Source organism: Lichenostomus cassidix, chromosome 1, assembly GCF_008360975.1.
Source record: "Lichenostomus cassidix isolate B80296 chromosome 1, HeHo_3.0, whole genome shotgun sequence".
In the NCBI taxonomy this organism is placed as follows: domain Eukaryota; kingdom Metazoa; phylum Chordata; class Aves; order Passeriformes; family Meliphagidae; genus Lichenostomus; species Lichenostomus cassidix.
In genome coordinates this window covers 31,172,993-31,190,849 of record NC_139479.1, presented here as the reverse complement: position 1 = coordinate 31,190,849, position 17,857 = coordinate 31,172,993, and the positions used below count along the sequence as shown (strand labels likewise).

The 17,857-nt window shown below is 37.9% G+C and overlaps 1 protein-coding gene across 1 annotated transcript in view; it reads left to right on the top strand.

The window, feature by feature from the left end:
- ATP10A (ATPase phospholipid transporting 10A (putative)) overlaps positions 1–17,857 on the top strand; it is a 113,900-nt gene that overhangs the window by 70,034 nt on the left and 26,009 nt on the right. Inside the window, exons 5-9 of the mRNA XM_085055490.1 lie at positions 31–162; positions 2,520–2,653; positions 4,302–4,554; positions 15,142–15,359; positions 16,836–17,030. Coding sequence (XP_084911616.1) covers positions 31–162; positions 2,520–2,653; positions 4,302–4,554; positions 15,142–15,359; positions 16,836–17,030 — 932 coding nt within the window. The remainder of the gene's footprint in view (positions 1–30; positions 163–2,519; positions 2,654–4,301; positions 4,555–15,141; positions 15,360–16,835; positions 17,031–17,857) is intronic.

The window sequence follows — 17,857 nt, the reverse complement described above, 5'->3', positions numbered from 1 at the left end:
ATGACACATTTGATGCAATTCTTTCTGCAGGGCATGAGACCAAAGCTTTGTTAAATAATAATGGACCACGTTACAAGCGCAGTAAGCTTGAAAGACAGATGAATGCTGATGTCCTTTGGTGTGTCCTCTTACTTCTTATCATGTGTCTTTTTTCTGCCATCGGTAAGTGCTCTTCACTAGTAGAAACTTAAGTATTACACTGTCTTGGGCTTCATGCACTTAGCTTTATTGAAAACATACAGGTCCACCAAAACGTAAAATCCATAAAGCTGTCTCTGCGCTATTTTTTGTCAAAAATCAAAATGTCTTGATACACAAGCTGATCTAAATACCTTCTTAGAGTCAATCAAATAGATGCTATTAGTACCAGAGATTTGAAGACCTAGATTATACTACCCTTAATAGCATCCAAAAATGCAAGTCCAAAAAAACTCCCCAGTTTATGTGTAATCCCCTCAAAATTACAGGAGGTAGAGTGTAGCATGTCATTAATCAGTCAGCAAAGTAATTTATGAGCAGAGAATAAACATAATCAGCAGTGGTATTCCCCAGTACTATTTATTAAATTGAGGGCACAGTGTGCAACACTGACTCACTGTCCCTAAGGCTGCAGTTTTACTATAGAAGAAATAAGCCAAAGTCTGCATAAATCCAAGTAGAATACTCTCGAGACTTCTGGGAGTGTTTAGGGAAATGCTGCAGTTCAGGTTATGTCTCTTCAGACCTTTTTTCTGTTAATTTGTGAGAAAGAATTGATGTTTACATTTGGCACCCAAAATGATTTTTATATATGGTATATGAATTCCATATCCTTAATATTTGTATGTTCTGTAATGTTTGTATGTGAGTCATACGGCATAAACACCAGAATGTTTCCTAACAACCACGGTGTAGTTTAATAACAATCTTATGCCATTTTAATACATCTTTGTGTGCCTTTTCCCAGGTATTGTTAAATGCTGCTTAAAGATGAGTGTTTTCAGCTGTGGATCAGCCAGCTTATTTGTTTCCACTGAGTTCATGACACGCTTTTGTAGTGTTCCAGGGTTGGGGAACCCGGGTCTCAGGGCTGAAGTGTCATGGTGAGGCTTCATAGCAGGGAGCCACTGCCTGCAGCTGTCCCCTCTGCCACAGCCCCGGCAGTGTTGTCCCCAGAGCAGCAGCACCAGGGAGGGTGCCCTGTGAGAGGCTTCAGTCGAGGCACTCACTACCCGAGAGGTGTGAAGGTGAACTGGAGGAGGTGGCATACAGTAGGGGACAGGTGTGCCTTCCCTTCTGTCCCGTCTGCTACAAGGCTGGAAACCACCAGCAGAGGGCCAGAGCAAACTGCTCCAGGTGCTGACAGCCATAAACAGCTGGAAAGAAATTTGCTCAAGCCCTTTGAGTTGCTTGGTGCTCTGTAGAAATGAGGCCATTTTCACACCTTCTGTCAGTAAAGTATAGCTGGAGATACGACACTTAATTCTTTTGAAAATCTAAGGGTATTTATAAAATAAACCTTAATGTAGGTCATTCTCAGTGTGGAGCTTTCTATTTCTGCTCTCAAGAATAAAAATATACCCACCAATAAAGACATTATGAGTATGATCTCATATTGTAGTATAAAGACAAAATAATCTGCTCACTTAGGTGTTTTTATTTTTCAAGCATTCAGTGCTGGGTTTATGTATCAAGATGTAAAGGGTCTTGTCAAATGTAGCTTACAAAAGATTACTTTTAAAGTCAACCTTTGACCTTTTTTCTGATTACCAGCATAAAGTGATAGTTTGAATGCTTTTGATTGTGGAAGAATTATTCCCTGTTTTTTAACCTTGAAGACATCAGGCATTCCATTTGAGGGGTTTTAAGACTGTAAATCCTCGTGCTTACTTAAAAAGGCAACATTCTGTCTCTTAACAAGAATGAAATTTTCCCAAAACAATGACAGTATTAGCTTTATTTAGTTATCAGCACAATCAATTAAAAATAACATTTTGAGTAAGACTTAGAATTTCTTCTGTTAGTCATTCCTCAGCTTCCATGCTGTTGACTCTGCTGATACTGTTGTTTCATTAGTTCTATCTATGTGGGGGTTATGATTCCCATGGTAAAATTAAAGTCTCTTCTGAAACTAGTTTAGTGATAGCTGACTGGTGATATATCTAGTACAGTTGGTGGAGTTCTTTTATTTTAACACATAGAATATCACTGAAATTAATCACTTTCTGAAGAAGTGTAGCTTTCTTTGTTGGTTATAGAAACAGTCTCAACTACTAACTTAGACTATCCAGCTCACTTTATTTGGATAAAGTTATGTGAAATGAGTCTTGCATGCTATCCTTAAGGACAGCCAAAGCTCTCCCTCAAACTCCAAATCCGAAGGCAAAAAAACCCATCTGTTTGGGGCATTTTTCAGAAGTCATTCAGAATATTTGAAAACAAATACCAATTTCACGCACAACTCTAAGAACCAATTCATACCATAAGCATTTTTCCTTGGAGTTAATTTGATTTTTTTCTCTCTTCCAATTCTTCTGCAGGTCATGGTCTATGGGTGTGGCAATATGGTGAGAAGAAGAAACCAATTTTTGATGTTCCAGGGCCTGATGGCAAATATTTGTCACCTGTTTTAGCTTCAGTATATTTATTTCTGACAGTGATCATAGTGTTCCAGGTAATCAAGTAGCACATGATGTCACCACTGTACCTAGTTTGCTGTAATAAAGCTACATATGTGCCATATGTGTACTACCTGTTTTACTACTAAGGCATGTAAGAAGCTAATCAAGCTTTTTTAAAAGAAGCTTTTTTAAAAAAAATTACACTGAGAACTGGCTGAATGACAGATCCCAGAGGGTTGTCATCAGTGGCACAGTCTAGTTGGAGGCTGTCACTAGTGCTGTCCCCCAAGGTTCAATACTGGCCCCAGTGTTGTTTAACTTATTCACCAATGACTTGGATGAAGGGGCAGATGCCTCCTCATTAAGTTCACTGACTCCAAGCTGGTGGGAGTGGCTGATACCTCAGAGGGCTCTGCAGCCCTTCAGAAGAACCTCAGCAGTTTGGAAAGATGCTCAGAGGGGAACTGCATGAAATTCAACAAAGGCAAGTGCAGGGTCCTGCACCTGGGGAGGAACAACCCCATGCACAAGAAAACAAGCTTTACACTTTCTATCTACCCACTGTGGAACAACACCTCAAAGATTGTGGATGCCACTTTGGGTACAGTGTTCTGGTATGAAGAAAAATTTTATACTTTTTTAACAGCTTTTTAGTTATACTCTTCCTAGAAAATCCATATGTCAGCCAGGTAACAAACTGTTAAAAGTGTTTTTGGTCCTGAGTAGAAATATCTTAAATGGTGAAGGTGGCAAGTTAAGAGAAGTAGCAGAATCTCATATCACTGGGATATATGGAAGTTTGCCTGGTGGGACACTAGAGGAGGTTGCTTTGCTGGAGGCAGCAACTTATTTATATAAGGGAATACAAAAGAATGTTAAAATACTTTTTACTGTGAGGGATTGGGTAATGATATTGGATAAGAAAATTCACCACAGAGTTCTTTAAACACCTACCTTTCACTGTAGTTTTGGTTTAAATGACCACATTTGCCACTTACAGACATGCTGTAATTTATCCATCATGTCTAATTCAGCAAACTAAACAATGTATACAGTCAGGAATTTCTCTTCTTAAAAAAAACACCTGCAGAGAAAACTCAGGTACAAATTAGTCATTTTATGAAGTTTTGACAATCCTCAAGAAAAAGTTGAAAGTCTTTTCATTTCTCGTTCTTCAGCATTTATAAAATGTGATCTTCATTCAAATAATTTGCAGTACAAAAGCCAGGGACAAATATATTGTTCCTATGGAGAGATTAACACTTCTAATTTTGCTTCTTGCATTCCTGCAAAGTGAATTTGTAAACAGTCTATTGTTTGTGCAGAAAAAATTTATTCAATCCTTTCACATCTGCAGTATTCTGACTGTATGATCTGGTTTGGGTTGGGATTTTTTTTTCTTTTCCTTCCCCAGCTAGTTTCAAGCTTGGTTTATTAGCCTAAGAAAGATAAGCTTCTGTCCATGTTTTGATAATCAGTTTTCTAGACATAATAATGAATTCCAGCTCTGCAATTCACTGTAGGTTTTCCTCATCTAGCACAGTAAATAAAGTCTTTAAACATGACAATAACTTTAGAGGAGATGCTTAAAGTACATAGCCTCTTTATGCTCTAGTCGTGTACCAAGTTAACTAGCTTTAATAATTCATTGTGTCCTTGGTTCTATTTTCTCCTAATTCTCTTTCCTTTTTCTAATTCTAGGTTCTGATTCCAATTTCTTTGTATGTATCCATTGAAATAGTTAAAATCTGCCAAGTATACTTTATTCATCAAGATAAAGATTTATATGATGAAGAAACAGACTCTCAACTGCAGTGCCGAGCTTTAAATATCACAGAAGACTTAGGTCAGGTGCAGTTTATCTTTTCAGACAAGACTGGGACACTTACTGAAAACAAGATGGTTTTCCGAAGATGCACTGTTTCTGGAATAGAGTATTCCCATGATGATAACGGTGAGCTCATGGTCACGTTTTCTGACAGTTGTACTTTAGGCAAACTGAAGTAGTCATAAATTTTGCTATAACGTTAAATCAAAAGGAAAAAAAAAAGAAATTGCACATATGCACTCAGCAAACTCCATAACAGCTATTTTCAGATGAATGTAATTCGATGGCTCTGTTCAGCTAGCAATGACAATCTTATCACTGTTCTGTAGTAGCTACATTATGTTGTCCAGACATTTAAAGCTTTTGGCTCAAACTCCTGATGTAGTAAAGCACTTGAGCACATGACTAATGTAACCAAATTGAATAGTGCTGCTGGTATCACAATTGTTTGGTGTGTTTGAAGTATACAGTGTAAAATAACAGTTTTAAGTGTACAGGCAGATTAGTGTCTGATTGAATACCTGCAATGGGATTATCCTTTTGTACTGAAAAATAAATGCAAACAAAGCAGCCAGCTTTCATATTAACAAGAAACATAATCTGATAGAATAGCATATTTTATGTTACCTTTGTCAGATTCTTTTCAGTGCTCCTGTGTGAAAAGTGTCTTTGTCAGGTATGTTTGCTCTATGAACACAGCAGTTGAGAGCATATCCACAAGTATGAGCCTCTTAAAACACTAAAAAATTACTGTTTTTCACAAGACAGTGTGAGTTGTCATCCCTGTGTTATTTCTTCACTCTTCTAAAATTATGAAGTGATTTCCTATTTTGTGATATTTGTTATTTGTGTTATTTTTTTCTAACATACTATTATTGTTATTTTTGAAAAAACAAATCTCAACTCTTCAAATCATATTCTGTATGCAGGAAAATATTGATAGCTACAATATTTCATTCTTGATTGCAAAAAAATAAGTTTGTTACTCCACGCAACACATAAAGATCTCTGATTAGGAAGTTTTCTCAAAGAACACTACAGAATTTCAGCTTACATATAAGATACAGAAGAAGATAAAGAATCAAAACATACTTTAGAAAGATGATAAGATCTTAAATTGGAAAAAGATATTTTGAAGTATTGGATTGTTCCTTTTTTCTCCTACTTTGAAGCAGTACTGAGACCTTACATTTAAGGCACTCATTTTCAAGAAACTAGATCTTTGGGTCATGTTTTTTAGTGTTACAGAAAGGACTTAGGGAGAAGCTGTGACTTCCTACCACTGTTCAGTAGGTAAGAGAGAGAAAAGAATTAGAGTATGTTGCTGGAGTCCTAATTCTTCTTGTGACACTCTGATAATTCATTCTTTTTTAATTCTTCCCTGCCATTGACTGTTTGCTTGTTTATACTAATTTCAGAGTGTACTCTGTGCCTTGCAAGAATTATGTTATTGCCAATTAAAACAGTACAGAAAAGGTATTTTTATGAGCTTAGTATCATCAGATAATATAGGCTGAATTCAGGCCCCTGAGTTTGCATTTAACTGAGTTTTCAGATCTTTTTTCTTTAAATGTAGTGTATTTACCAGAAATCTAAGTTTGTGCATTACAATTTCATATGACAATATAAGTTAATGAAAACAGACTGAATGTCACTACAAACAGAAGTGATACATAAACTGATCCTTTTTTTCAGTCATTTTTTTCACCTATGGCTGTATTTGGGCTTAATTATAACGCCAGTCAGTATAAAATTTCTGACAAATACAATTTTTAAATTGACACAGAATATTTACATGGCATTTTATTCTTTTGGGTTTTTTTTTCCTCTAGGGAAAATAGGTCTTTCTCTGTAATTCTTTATATAAACGGTGATAATTTCTATTTATTTTGTTCTCTATAATCAGTATAAATACCACAATAAAAACTACTCTTCATTCAAGTATTTTGTTAGCTCTGCTCTGCAGTTCGATTTTATAGCCATCTGTTATCTTTTCTGCTGAGACCTTCTTGTTTAGATAAGATAAAATGTCTATCACAGCTCTTTCTGGTTTTAGGGTGTGCATCAACAACATTTCATTGCTGTGTGCTTACTTGCAAATGATTTGTCAGCCACTTTCCTGTGTCTTATACGAGAGTATCTGAATTTCCTGCATATGTTGTAACTGATGCCATCCTGCTCTGCACCTCAGGTTTTATTGAAGATTTCTTTAAATAGAAAATTCTAAAATCTTTCACTTAGCAAGTGATCTGAGGCTGCCATATATGAAAGAAAATAAAGTAAAATGCATCTGCATTTTCTGATCTGTTTCAAAGATAACATTATGTCTTTGCATATCCAAGTATTTTTTCATGCATAGTGGTATGTTACTTAGAATCAACCGTTGAGTAGCACTTTAGATAAAGGAATTAATTTGAAATTATTGTACTTGGGTCATGATGCAACAGCTGTGGATAGCAGGTCCTTTGCTACTGTAAAAGTAGAGGGCTGAGTATGGAAATACCCTGGTTCTGAGCTCTTTGATTTACATTTGCTATTCTGCTGTGGCAGGGTAGCCGTGCCTGTCATTCCAGTTGCTTGACCCTGCTCATGATAAGATCCTGTTTTCAGTTCTGGATAGCTGTACAAAATTTCTAACTATTTGGTGAAAATTTATCATGCCAAATGTTTGCCTCAGGCATAAATTTTAGGAGAGGTATTTCAGTTATAATAGCACCATTCAGCCATATCCAAGAACAAGGCTAAGATGTGGCAAACTTTTTTTCCCATGGCAAGATATTCAGGCAAGTTTTCCTCTGAAGTCAGTTGGAGGCCCTATATTCTTGATCTAAGCCATGCACACACACAGAGCAGGATAGTTATGTCTACACTGGAAAACTGAGGTCTGAAATTTCCTAACTTTTGAACTTTTATTTTCTTTTAAAGCGTTTTTTCTTCATAATCTAGGACTACTACATATCTGTTAATTACTCAACCAACAGATTGTGTATGGCCGTCATAAATTTTCTCTATGCTGCTTTATAAGCTCTTCTCCCTAAAATTTATTCAGAGTTATGAGAAATTATCCCATTCTTTTCTGTTCTACAGGGATTGTTATTATACTGCATTTGTCGTTGTCATATCTCAGTTCCTTCCACTAAGGAAGTGCATTAAGCAATGCACGGGAGTTCCCTTACACGTAGATTGGTCTTTCCCCTTCTTCCTCTCCCTCTACGTGCCATGCACAATTCTGGGGCTTTGGGAGCTACTTTAAAGGCATATGCTACGCTGTGTTAGGTTTGGCACGTTTGAAGTGGCATGTCTTTTTCTTGAGTGGTGGGAGTGTCCTTATTTTCCTTGGAAGTTCATACCCCAAAGCTATATAAATTCCCCATGTGAAAGGTGAGCTTTACGATTATGAGGGAGAGTTCTGTTTCACATCAGACATGGATGTGTTAATCATGGTTTTCATCAGAGAGGTTTATGCGGACCTTATGCAGGGTTGAAGCAATTATTACATGCTTTAAAATAAAAACTCAAACCCTGAACGAGACTTAATCCATTTTTAGGTATGGGAAAACAAGTTTTTATGAATTTTCTGGAGAAAAAATTTTCCTCCAGAATTATCTATTAACTCTAAGTTTCTTATGACATGGATGGCGCTATGCCCAGGAGTATTGCATTGTTTTAGTCTAGACAAGAGGTGACAAAAACATGAAAAATAGAGGGCAATAAATTGCAATAGTGTGGGACAGAATCAGCTGGAGGTTGTACAAAGTATTAGTCATGGGTACTGCTATGCAAAAGCTTAGCCCTGAAGAGGAATCGAGGAATGCTCATGAAGGCAGTAGGGGAAAGTGTGAGCATACTGAGTAACACGAGTTCCGTGATAGAAGCACTATGAAATACTCATCACGGTTGAGGTCACTTACAGTATTTTGGTGGTGGATTATGCACTGGTTTTGATCAAACTATGGGAATTTGCACTGCATGTTTGGGTCCTATGGAGACTATATTGACAAGGATGGGATTCTAGTTACCTAATTGCTGATATTTGCATGGAGGATAGTAATCTGGTAACTTTACAGTTGCTAGAGAAAATGAAGCATTTGTGGCACGTAATTTATCAGCTTTGTTATAGGCATCTATGATGGTTCTCTAAAATGTGCCTATTTCTCTGTGGTTTAGAATTCTCAGTACAGACAAAGAGAATTACCAGCTTGTTTCTGCGTGACTATTGTCTTCTCCTAAGGTTGTTCTTGAGCGGCAGAGTGTTCATTCAGGAGCCTGTTATGTCATGGACCACTCCAAGTAGAAAAATGATTGGCCTATTCATAAATGTACCTGGTATTTACAGAATACCCATTGGCACTGCACTATGGTTAAATCCCAGAATTATTCTTCTGATCAGTACTACCTTCTAGCCCAAAAGAATGTTAGCCCCCCCCCCCAAAAAAAAAATAAAAGTGTTGTTTCCCTATGTGTCAAATCGCATGGCCATACCAGAGCTCTTCATTCAGGATAGGATACAGCTTCTTATAATTCTTAGACCTGGCCATGCCCCAAGTCTGCCTGCTAATCCCAGAGACAGTAGGTGCCCAAAAGCCAACTGTGTTTCTGAAAGTCCTTACGTGATTTAGCTGCAACCAGATGGTCTTGGCCTGACATTTGTCGTAGTTGTTTTCCAAATGCTGAATTAATCATACTCTTGCCTATGGGATGGGATCTCTGGGGTTTTTTGTGTTTTAGCTACCCTTTCATACCATTGTATGAAACTGTTGACAAAACATTAATTGAATCTCCATGAATACAACCACACAAATCTGAAAAATCTAAATTTTTCATTCTTTGAATTCCTCCCCCTTCCATCCAATGACTGTGAAAAGAACTGTGGACAACATAAGAATAAGAGAAATTTATGGAAGTAAAGGCAGATGATAAAAACCTCAGTGATTTTCTCTTGTCTAACAAAGTTTCTTAACCACTTAATCTAAGACACAATTTTTCTTGATGAAGGTTGGCTAGCAACTAATTTTCATAGCAAAGTGCATTGTGTTAAAAAAAAAAAATTCTTCATTTGGAGGCCTGTTTTGTAGTGGAATTTTCTTACTCTTTTTGCTTGTAGTCACAAGAACATAGTCTGCATAGTCCAGGTATATTAGAGAATTTTTAATATTTTTTATTTTTATTTTTTGAGGCATAAAAATCGAAAGACCTTTTCCATAAATGCAGTAGTTGCTTCCAAAGGGATTTCTCATCTGCCACTTTTAAAATCTGACAATCTTCAGAAATCAGGATAGTCCATTTAGCATTTCCCAGAAAGCTGAAAATGTACAGCAGAACTGGGTGCTTCAGGCACTCTGTGTAGTTTCTTTGTAGTTTTTCTTTACATTTCTCATTGCTTTTTGAAAAAAATTAATTGGTAACTAAGGAGAGAACCAGTATGAGCAGATGTAGAACTCAGTACATTGTGAGTGCCCCATTTTAAATCCTGTATAAGACAGAATAAGTCATATTTAGAGACAAGTATTACTTTTTTCTAAGTATATACCTACACTGACAATTTCTCTGAAAAATCTCAAGAATAAAAGGAATTATCTCTTTCTAAGTGGAGTAAAGGGTTCTTAATAAAGGACTTAAGGTTATTAAGCCCCTGGGGATGCCAAGAGGTTAGAGGAAGGGAAATCTTGTTTTCTTATCTCAAGACTTGCCCTTATGGGAAAGCTCTTGCAAAGTAAATTAAGATTATGTTAGCATACTTGTACAAATTTATAGCATGCTAGCTGCTTTACTGAATCTTTATATAGACACTAGAGTGCACTTCAAAGTGAAATAAGCTTGCACTTATAAAATAATAAGAAAATAAGGTGGTGTGATGGTGTAAGTGCTGCACATCTAGATTTACTTTGTGACAGTTCAGTAGCAGCCTTATTGAATGGTTTGAAGCAACATGAAATTTTTCCATGGTGAAATAGTGCTCACACACTGACAGCTGAAGTATTCTGGTTTAGGGGGGTCTGCAGTTTTATTTGGCTTAAAAGGAAATTCTTTACAGGTTCCTAATGCCACATTTCTAGTTAGTGGAACATCTGGCTGTGTGGCTGCAGTGTCTCTGTCAGCCTGCAAAATGGATTCTTCATCATGGAACATATATGGTATGGAAGGTAAAACAGACAAAAAACTAAAATCAAAATGAAATGAAAGAAAAGAGTTTTTAAAAGAAAAGACTATATCTTCAAATACTTAGCAGCTACTACAGGAGTTTTATTTATAGCTTCCTGCTGTTTTCTGAAAGATAGAAGAGGGTTAATGGAATAAGTATTAACTGTTGTTTCTTCTTTGTGCCATAAATACAAAGTGAACCACAGGATAGTGAAATTTGACTTTCATGAATTGCATTGCTGTGTTACCAAAGCTGTTTGTGTCTTTGCCCTTAATAAGAAACTCGATTGAAAAAGAGATCAAGGCCATCAATTTTCAGTGCTGAAGCTGAAAAGCATCCCACAACAATGTCTTTCAGGTTATAATGTTCACAGGAAAAGGTTCTGAATTGGAGAGAGCTGAGTGGGTGGAGAGAACAGTATGTTCCCAGAGAAGCACGAACTGCACAGCTGAAGCAATGTGAACCTTAGCCATAGCGTAACGACTGAACCACGTTTCATTGTTTCTTCAAACATCTTAATTCTTGCTGCATAATGTCTAAGAGGGCACTTGAGAAAATGTTGAAACGTGCTCAGCCCTTTTTTTATTGTTGTCAAGCTTCCCTTGGTATAAACTGAAATAACGCCATTTGAATCAAAAGAATTACATTTGATTTGGTTAAATGAGATTTTAGTCTTGTTCCTACTTTCCCTTTTCCTCCTTTTTCTCAGTGGCAAGACAATTAAATGGATGTGCTACAATAAAACTGGTATAGGGAGCAAGAGATAGCTGTTATGACATAGACTAAACGAACCACACTATCAATGTAATTGTAATAAATAAACTGATTGCTGCATTAGGAGACAGCTTTTGCTATGTTGAATAAACAGAATATGTTTAGAGGTAGTGCAAGAAAGAACACAGAACAACGACGAATCCAGAGATAAGGTATGCAGGCATAACTGTGCATTGTACATGAAATGCATTCTCTGCTTTACCATAGAGGTTTTTATAAATGGAATAAAATTACATTCAGTTCAGGATCTTCAAGGTCTTACATTTTAAGATGTATTTTCAGAGCAGAAGTTTAAAGTAGGTACGATTGTTAAAGAAAATGTATCCTTTAAAAAAAACTCTGCTCAGAAGGGAGTTGTACCAACTGAGTAGAACATTTTGCAAAGCTGCAGTTAAGTAATTGTAGCCAGTCCTTTCCCTGTCAAGGAATATTACCTGTTATGAGAAGAAGCACCACAGAGTTCTGTCAGCCTACCATTCAAATGTCCAGCATCTGTGGTGAAAATACTATGTCTATGGCAAATCCAGGCTTTTCTTAGGCTTTTCCTGAGAATGGCTGTGTCCACATGTCACACCAACTCTGCCTGAGACTAGTTGTGCTGCTGAGGGCCCTAGTGAAAATGAGGTACCAAAATGTTTTTCTTGTGGTTGATTTAAATATTAAATGTTGGTAGAGTGCAGAAAACCTTACTGGTGTGTCATTTTGAGCAATGTTTTTTTCAGCCTGGTGTTTACAGTGTGTAACTAGAAGCCTGCAGAAAATAATGAAGGCAGAGCTTGCACTGTCTGATTGGGCACTGCCCTCACACAGGCCTCATCCCAGGGTGTGCACTCCATCATACCTTCCCAGATATGACTCCATCTTGCCTTCCCAGATGTGCACTCCATCATTCCTTCCCAGATGTGCACTCCGTCATACCTCTGCAGTGTGGAGAACGACAAAAGCCCTTCAGTGTGGAGCTCCATTCTGGTTCTTGAGGCATCATCTTGAAGTAACACACTGTGCTGTCCATATGGCTCCTTCCTTCCTTCCTTCCTTCCTTCCTTCCTTCCTTCCTTCCTTCCTTCCTTCCTTCCTTCCTTCCTTCCTTCCTTCCTTCCTTCCTTCCTTCCTTCCTTCCTTCCTTCCTTCCTTCCTTCCTTCCTTCCTTCCTTCCTTCCTTCCTTCCTTCCTTCCTTCCTTCCTTTCCTCCTCCCTTCCTCCCTCCCTCCCTCCCTCCCTCCTTCCCTCCTTCCTTCCTTTCCTTCCTTCCTCCCTTCCTCCTTCCTTCCTTCCTTCCTTCCTTTCCTCTTCCTTCCTTCCTTCCTTCCTTCCTTCCTTCCTTCCTTCTTCCTTCCTTCCTTCCTTCCTTCCTTCCTTCCTTCCTTCCTTCCTTCCTTCCTTCCTTCCTTCCTTCCTTCCCACCCTGGGTTTCCCATTAAAGGAACCTCTGTTGCTAGGGGGAACAGTGAGCAGTCTGGTGCAGTCTGGCTCTCATCTTGAGCCAGGGCCTGGATCTGTGCTTACTACATGCTGCAGTTCACTTTAGGCCCTCAGTGTAAACTCCTGATATAGATAAACCTATCATCAGTTGAATTAAATTCCCACTATAGGGACCTGCATTTCCACTGGGAAAATGGACAGAGGTTTACAGAGCAGAAGAAAGTGGGAATTAGTGGGCAAGACTGATGGGAGGGCTTAGAACTGTACTGGCCCAAAGTACATGCAAGAAGTTGCAGGAAGCAGCCTATGGAGGTGAAATGAACTTCATTTACTTGCAGCTCATTACCATGAAACAGAAGGACCAAGGAGACCAGTGACCTCCCTAATTCTTTGAGCTGTCCTGTGGGTTCTGTCATAGGTAATGAAAGGATAAGGCAACAGTGCTCTGCTCTTCTCTTGGAAGCTATGTGGCTCAAGGAGCAGCTGCCTTCACAGCAGTGAACATGCTGTTGCTCAACCTCTTTCCCACCACATAATGCAGAGGAACATGTATCCCACCAGATAATGCTAATGAAGGAAACTCCTCAGTCATCCGCAGTTAGTCTACATCAGCCTCACCACCTGGGCTGCAGGACTGTATTCAAGCTGCGGGACAGATGTGACCTGCAGTGTGTGCTGCAGCCTCATCTCTGTGTCTCCAAATGTGCTGTGGCCCTTTCTACATCCACGGTCGGAATCTTTTGCCAGGAGGAGCCAGAATGCAATGAAAGATATTGCATACCTGCGCATACAGTTAGAGCAGTGACCAGGTGTGCACTCACAGCCAGGACTGAGAAACTCTCCCATTTCCCACATTTCAGACAAAGCCTATACGTGTTTCAAATGGACTTGAAAAAATCTCTAATGTACGAGACTGTAGTGATAGAGCTATCACAAGTACTGTGTGTGGTCTGGTTTCAACTCCTCCTACTGCTTTCTGACAGCTAAAATATGTTTGGAAATTGCAGTGGCTAGTGAGGGTGAGTTTGTTTGTAAAGCTGGCTGCATTAAAAGTGACCCCGTGCCAAACTCACCGCATATGATGCAAGATTTTTCTCAGAAAGTATTTTGAAATAATTTTTTTGTTTGTTTGTTAAATGCCTGAAGAATTAACTTACATGCTAGTGATTTATCATTTGCTATTAGGAAAATTAATTTGTTACACTGGAGAACCGAAACAAACTGAGCCACAAGTATGTAACTTGTGCTGTGTATCTGTATAGTGTGGATTATTTTAAAACTATAATGAAAAGCTTTCCAATGAAAATATAACGAAGGAATAAATAGATACCTGTTAGAGTAGCATTTGCCTGCCTAATGAATCTGCCAGATTACTAAATGCCCATGGTCTTTAGGAATGAAAAAAATATGTTATACATCAGTTAGAGCTGAACAGCCTGTCACTAGAGTGGCAGGATTCCACGGTTGTTTCACACCTCTTCTTTCTGTTTACTTCTTGATTTCTGTAAATCCAACTGCAAGGATTGTTTTCTAGCATTAATTGTTTTAGTTGGATTCTTCACTGAGGAAGCATTTATGTAAAAATTATCATTTGGAAAACCACTCCATTATATGTAAACCAGGAATTGGTCACTGCAGCAAATGGCAATGGAAACAAATGTTGCAGCAGGTGAGGGTACTATGGTTTTCATACTGCATGCTGAATTGTCCTGCCTGTCATGCAGAGGAAGAAACAGACTCCAGGGTGGTTTTAACACTAGGCTAGTAGTCAAGAATCTGGGTTCATGTCTCCACTTTGCTGCAAATGGGCCTGACCTTAAGCGGGGCTTTAATGCTGTCTGTACCTCATCTCTGTGTGTAAAATAAAGGCAGTAGTGCTCTGTAGGTGTGTTGTTCTGAGGACATTTCAGATGTCATTAACTGGTACTTGGCAGATGTGACATTTTTCTGGAAAATACTTTATTTGAAATTTGTGTTGGAAATAACAGAAAAATTTTCTGGATTGTTTATTTCCTACTCAGATTTCAAGTGAAGACCAAATTATTTGGTCGATTTCATCAGGCAGAGCTGTAGAATAGTCTTCAGGGATGCACTGAATTACTGCAGTCTTAACTGCCTTTCAGAAAGAATGTGATGATAAGGGAAGCACTGCATTGTGTTACGTTTCTAATTATGTTATCTGCATCCTCCATTAGATACTACCATTCAATTAAGACTACACCATATCGCCTGGTAATGGGTCATTCATTATTACTGTGAAAGCACAGCATAATATTAAAATTAGATCACTTGAACAAAGTCACCATGTCCGTCACCCTCTTTCTAAGTTGCTTTTGACATATGCAACATTTGTCCCTCTTTATTTTTACTGATAGCCAAACGCTTAGCAATGTACCAAGAACCTGATTCTGAGGAAGATGAGGCAGCCCCAAAAGGAGGAACCCTGTCCCAACGTGACAGTATCTGCAGCCATCAGAGCATCAAAGTGACACACAGGAGCCAGAGCACCAAAACCCACCGGCGCACAGGTAGCAGAGCTGAAGCAAAAAGAGCAAGCATACTCTCGAAGCACACTGCATTCAGTAGCCCAATGGTAAGTCATGAGAACTAAATGGAGTGTCCTTTACCTTGTAATAGAACCATGTCCTGAAAAGGAAAAGGTAAAGAAATCTGTAGCACATTTTGTGCCTCTTTATAGACTTCATCTTGGTGTTTTTGCTTCTGTAGTCACAGCTGTTTGTACAAAAACAATCAAGTGTTGGCATAGATCTTATCTAAATGTCTTTTCTGTGGGAACGAGCTGAAGGTGAAGACAATCTGAAACATTTGTTTTAGTTTTACTTTGATTTTGGAAAGAAAACTTACGTCTTCCATTTATCTGCAGAAGCTGAGAATAGCATTGAGGTCAAGGATTCAAATTGTTCTGTATATGCCTCTTCTCTTTTGTCAGACAATTTTAAAACTATCAAGTGCTAGGGTGGACACCAGGTACTCCAATTCTTAGACCCTGTTGACGTACACATGGCATAGTTTTTAGTGTGTTTCAGTGGTTATCAGTCGATTGCATGAGTTGTATCTTAAAAAGTAAACGTTTACATTTCAAAATGTTGGTGAGTTTATGTCCTTACAACTTCATTTGGTTTATTTTATAGTGTTGTAATTCTGTGTAAGTTTCACATTAGCTGAATGGTAATAAGGGAGGAGAGAAGCCAAGTCGTCTATTTAGGGGTTTTGCATCATTGCACTGCTGACACAAAGTCACCCTTAAAGCAAATTACAAATATAGGCAAAGAGAGATGTTGTTTGCACTGGTGGAACTTCTTCATTTCAGTCAAGAGTGAGATCTTTTGATAAAATTCCAAGCTGCAGTTTTCATACATTGGTTTCTGTGATTGCTCATATTCATCAGCTGCTGAGCATCAAGAGCTAAAATTCTACTGAGAAAAGAGGCTTAGATCAGTTTATCTTTTAATCTTTTGTATCCTTGCCTCCTTCTGTGTTACAAAACACTTGAGTTTGATCTGACAAGAATTATATTAAATAAGTGAAAAATACTAATGACAGAGAGTTGAAAGTGCGCAATGTTTCAATGTAAAAACCCTTGTGAATTAACTTCAAATGTGTGGATTGTTGTTGTACTCTAACAAGCAATTGAAGATAGTTTCATATTGCTGATGTAAAGCCAAACTTTAAATGTCATTGCTGTCTATTTTTTCCCCACTTTTGGTCTCTGTTGTGTACCATACTCCAGTATTAGATAGTAAATGTCTTGAATTAGACGAGAAAGAGGGAGGAAAATTAATATGTAACTCCTTTTCCTATCTACTACTGCCAAAGTAGATAAATATTGCTGCTATAAATATTTCACATATCCATTTCTACCAGTAGGCTCACTGTTAATTGTTTATTGTCTAGAATGGGTGTGTTACAGTTCTTTCCACCTCTACTCTGTGGTGTAAGGCCACCACAAAACTCTTGATATTGATACTGCTTTGGATGCTTTAATTACTTTTTGCTGCTTTGGAAATGTGCAGAATCACAGATACTAATCACTGGTATTTATTACTAGGAGAAGGATATCACACCTGACCCAAGGTTGTTAGAAAAGGTGAATGAGTGTGCAAAGCATCTGGAGGTCATGAGGAGCCACGAACAACCATTATCCCATCTGAGTCCAGAACTATGTGACGTTTTTGACTTCTTCATAGCTTTGACTATATGTAACACAGTTGTGGTTACTGCACCAAATCAGCCCCGACAGAAGGTAAGTTAACAAGGAAAAGAGTTCAGGTTTCTTTTGCCTTGATACTAATTTATCATGTAAGCTAGAGAAATGAAAACATCCTGAAATGAAAATGAGGAACAAGTAGAATGAGTTGTGAGATGACTTGTAGAACACCTATGGGACTGAGTGAGTTTAAAAATGCATTAGCTGTATGGAGTATGTCAGCTATTTCACTTGCCTCCATGGCAAGATATGCTTTCATTGACAGTTTCAAGATACTTCTGAAACTCTCCTGATTTGTTGTACTGCGACTTACTCATTTAATAAGCATAAATATGTAAGTATGGGTGGAAACTAATTTGTAAATGTGCAAAACTTACCAGAAAGGGATGTAAGCTGTCAATGAATAAATATTTCATGTGTATGGATTAAAATAAGAAATGGCTGAGACATTTTTTAAAAGTTTAAAAAGAGACAAGTACTTGAAAAACATCACTTAAAACTTTCAAATTATATGAAAGATGCATCTTAAGCTCATTATGAGAAATAATGATTGTTACAGCTTAAATTGGCCTTAACCAGCGTCATTGATGAATGAGAATTTCAAGAACACAATCCCAAGATGATCAGTAAGACAAAACGATAATGGAATGTAATATTAAAGCTAGCCAGCAGCTGGAATTTCCATTCTGGAGAAAATTCTGCAGTTTGCTTCTGTTCCAGATTGGAATAAAAAGCGAACTAGTCTGCAAAATGATGTGGTTTTGTGCCAAGGAAACATTTGGAAAATGCTCAATTCTACTGTTTCAGGAATGTAACACTGTTATACAATAATATAATAAATATTACTATGAATATGCTATTAA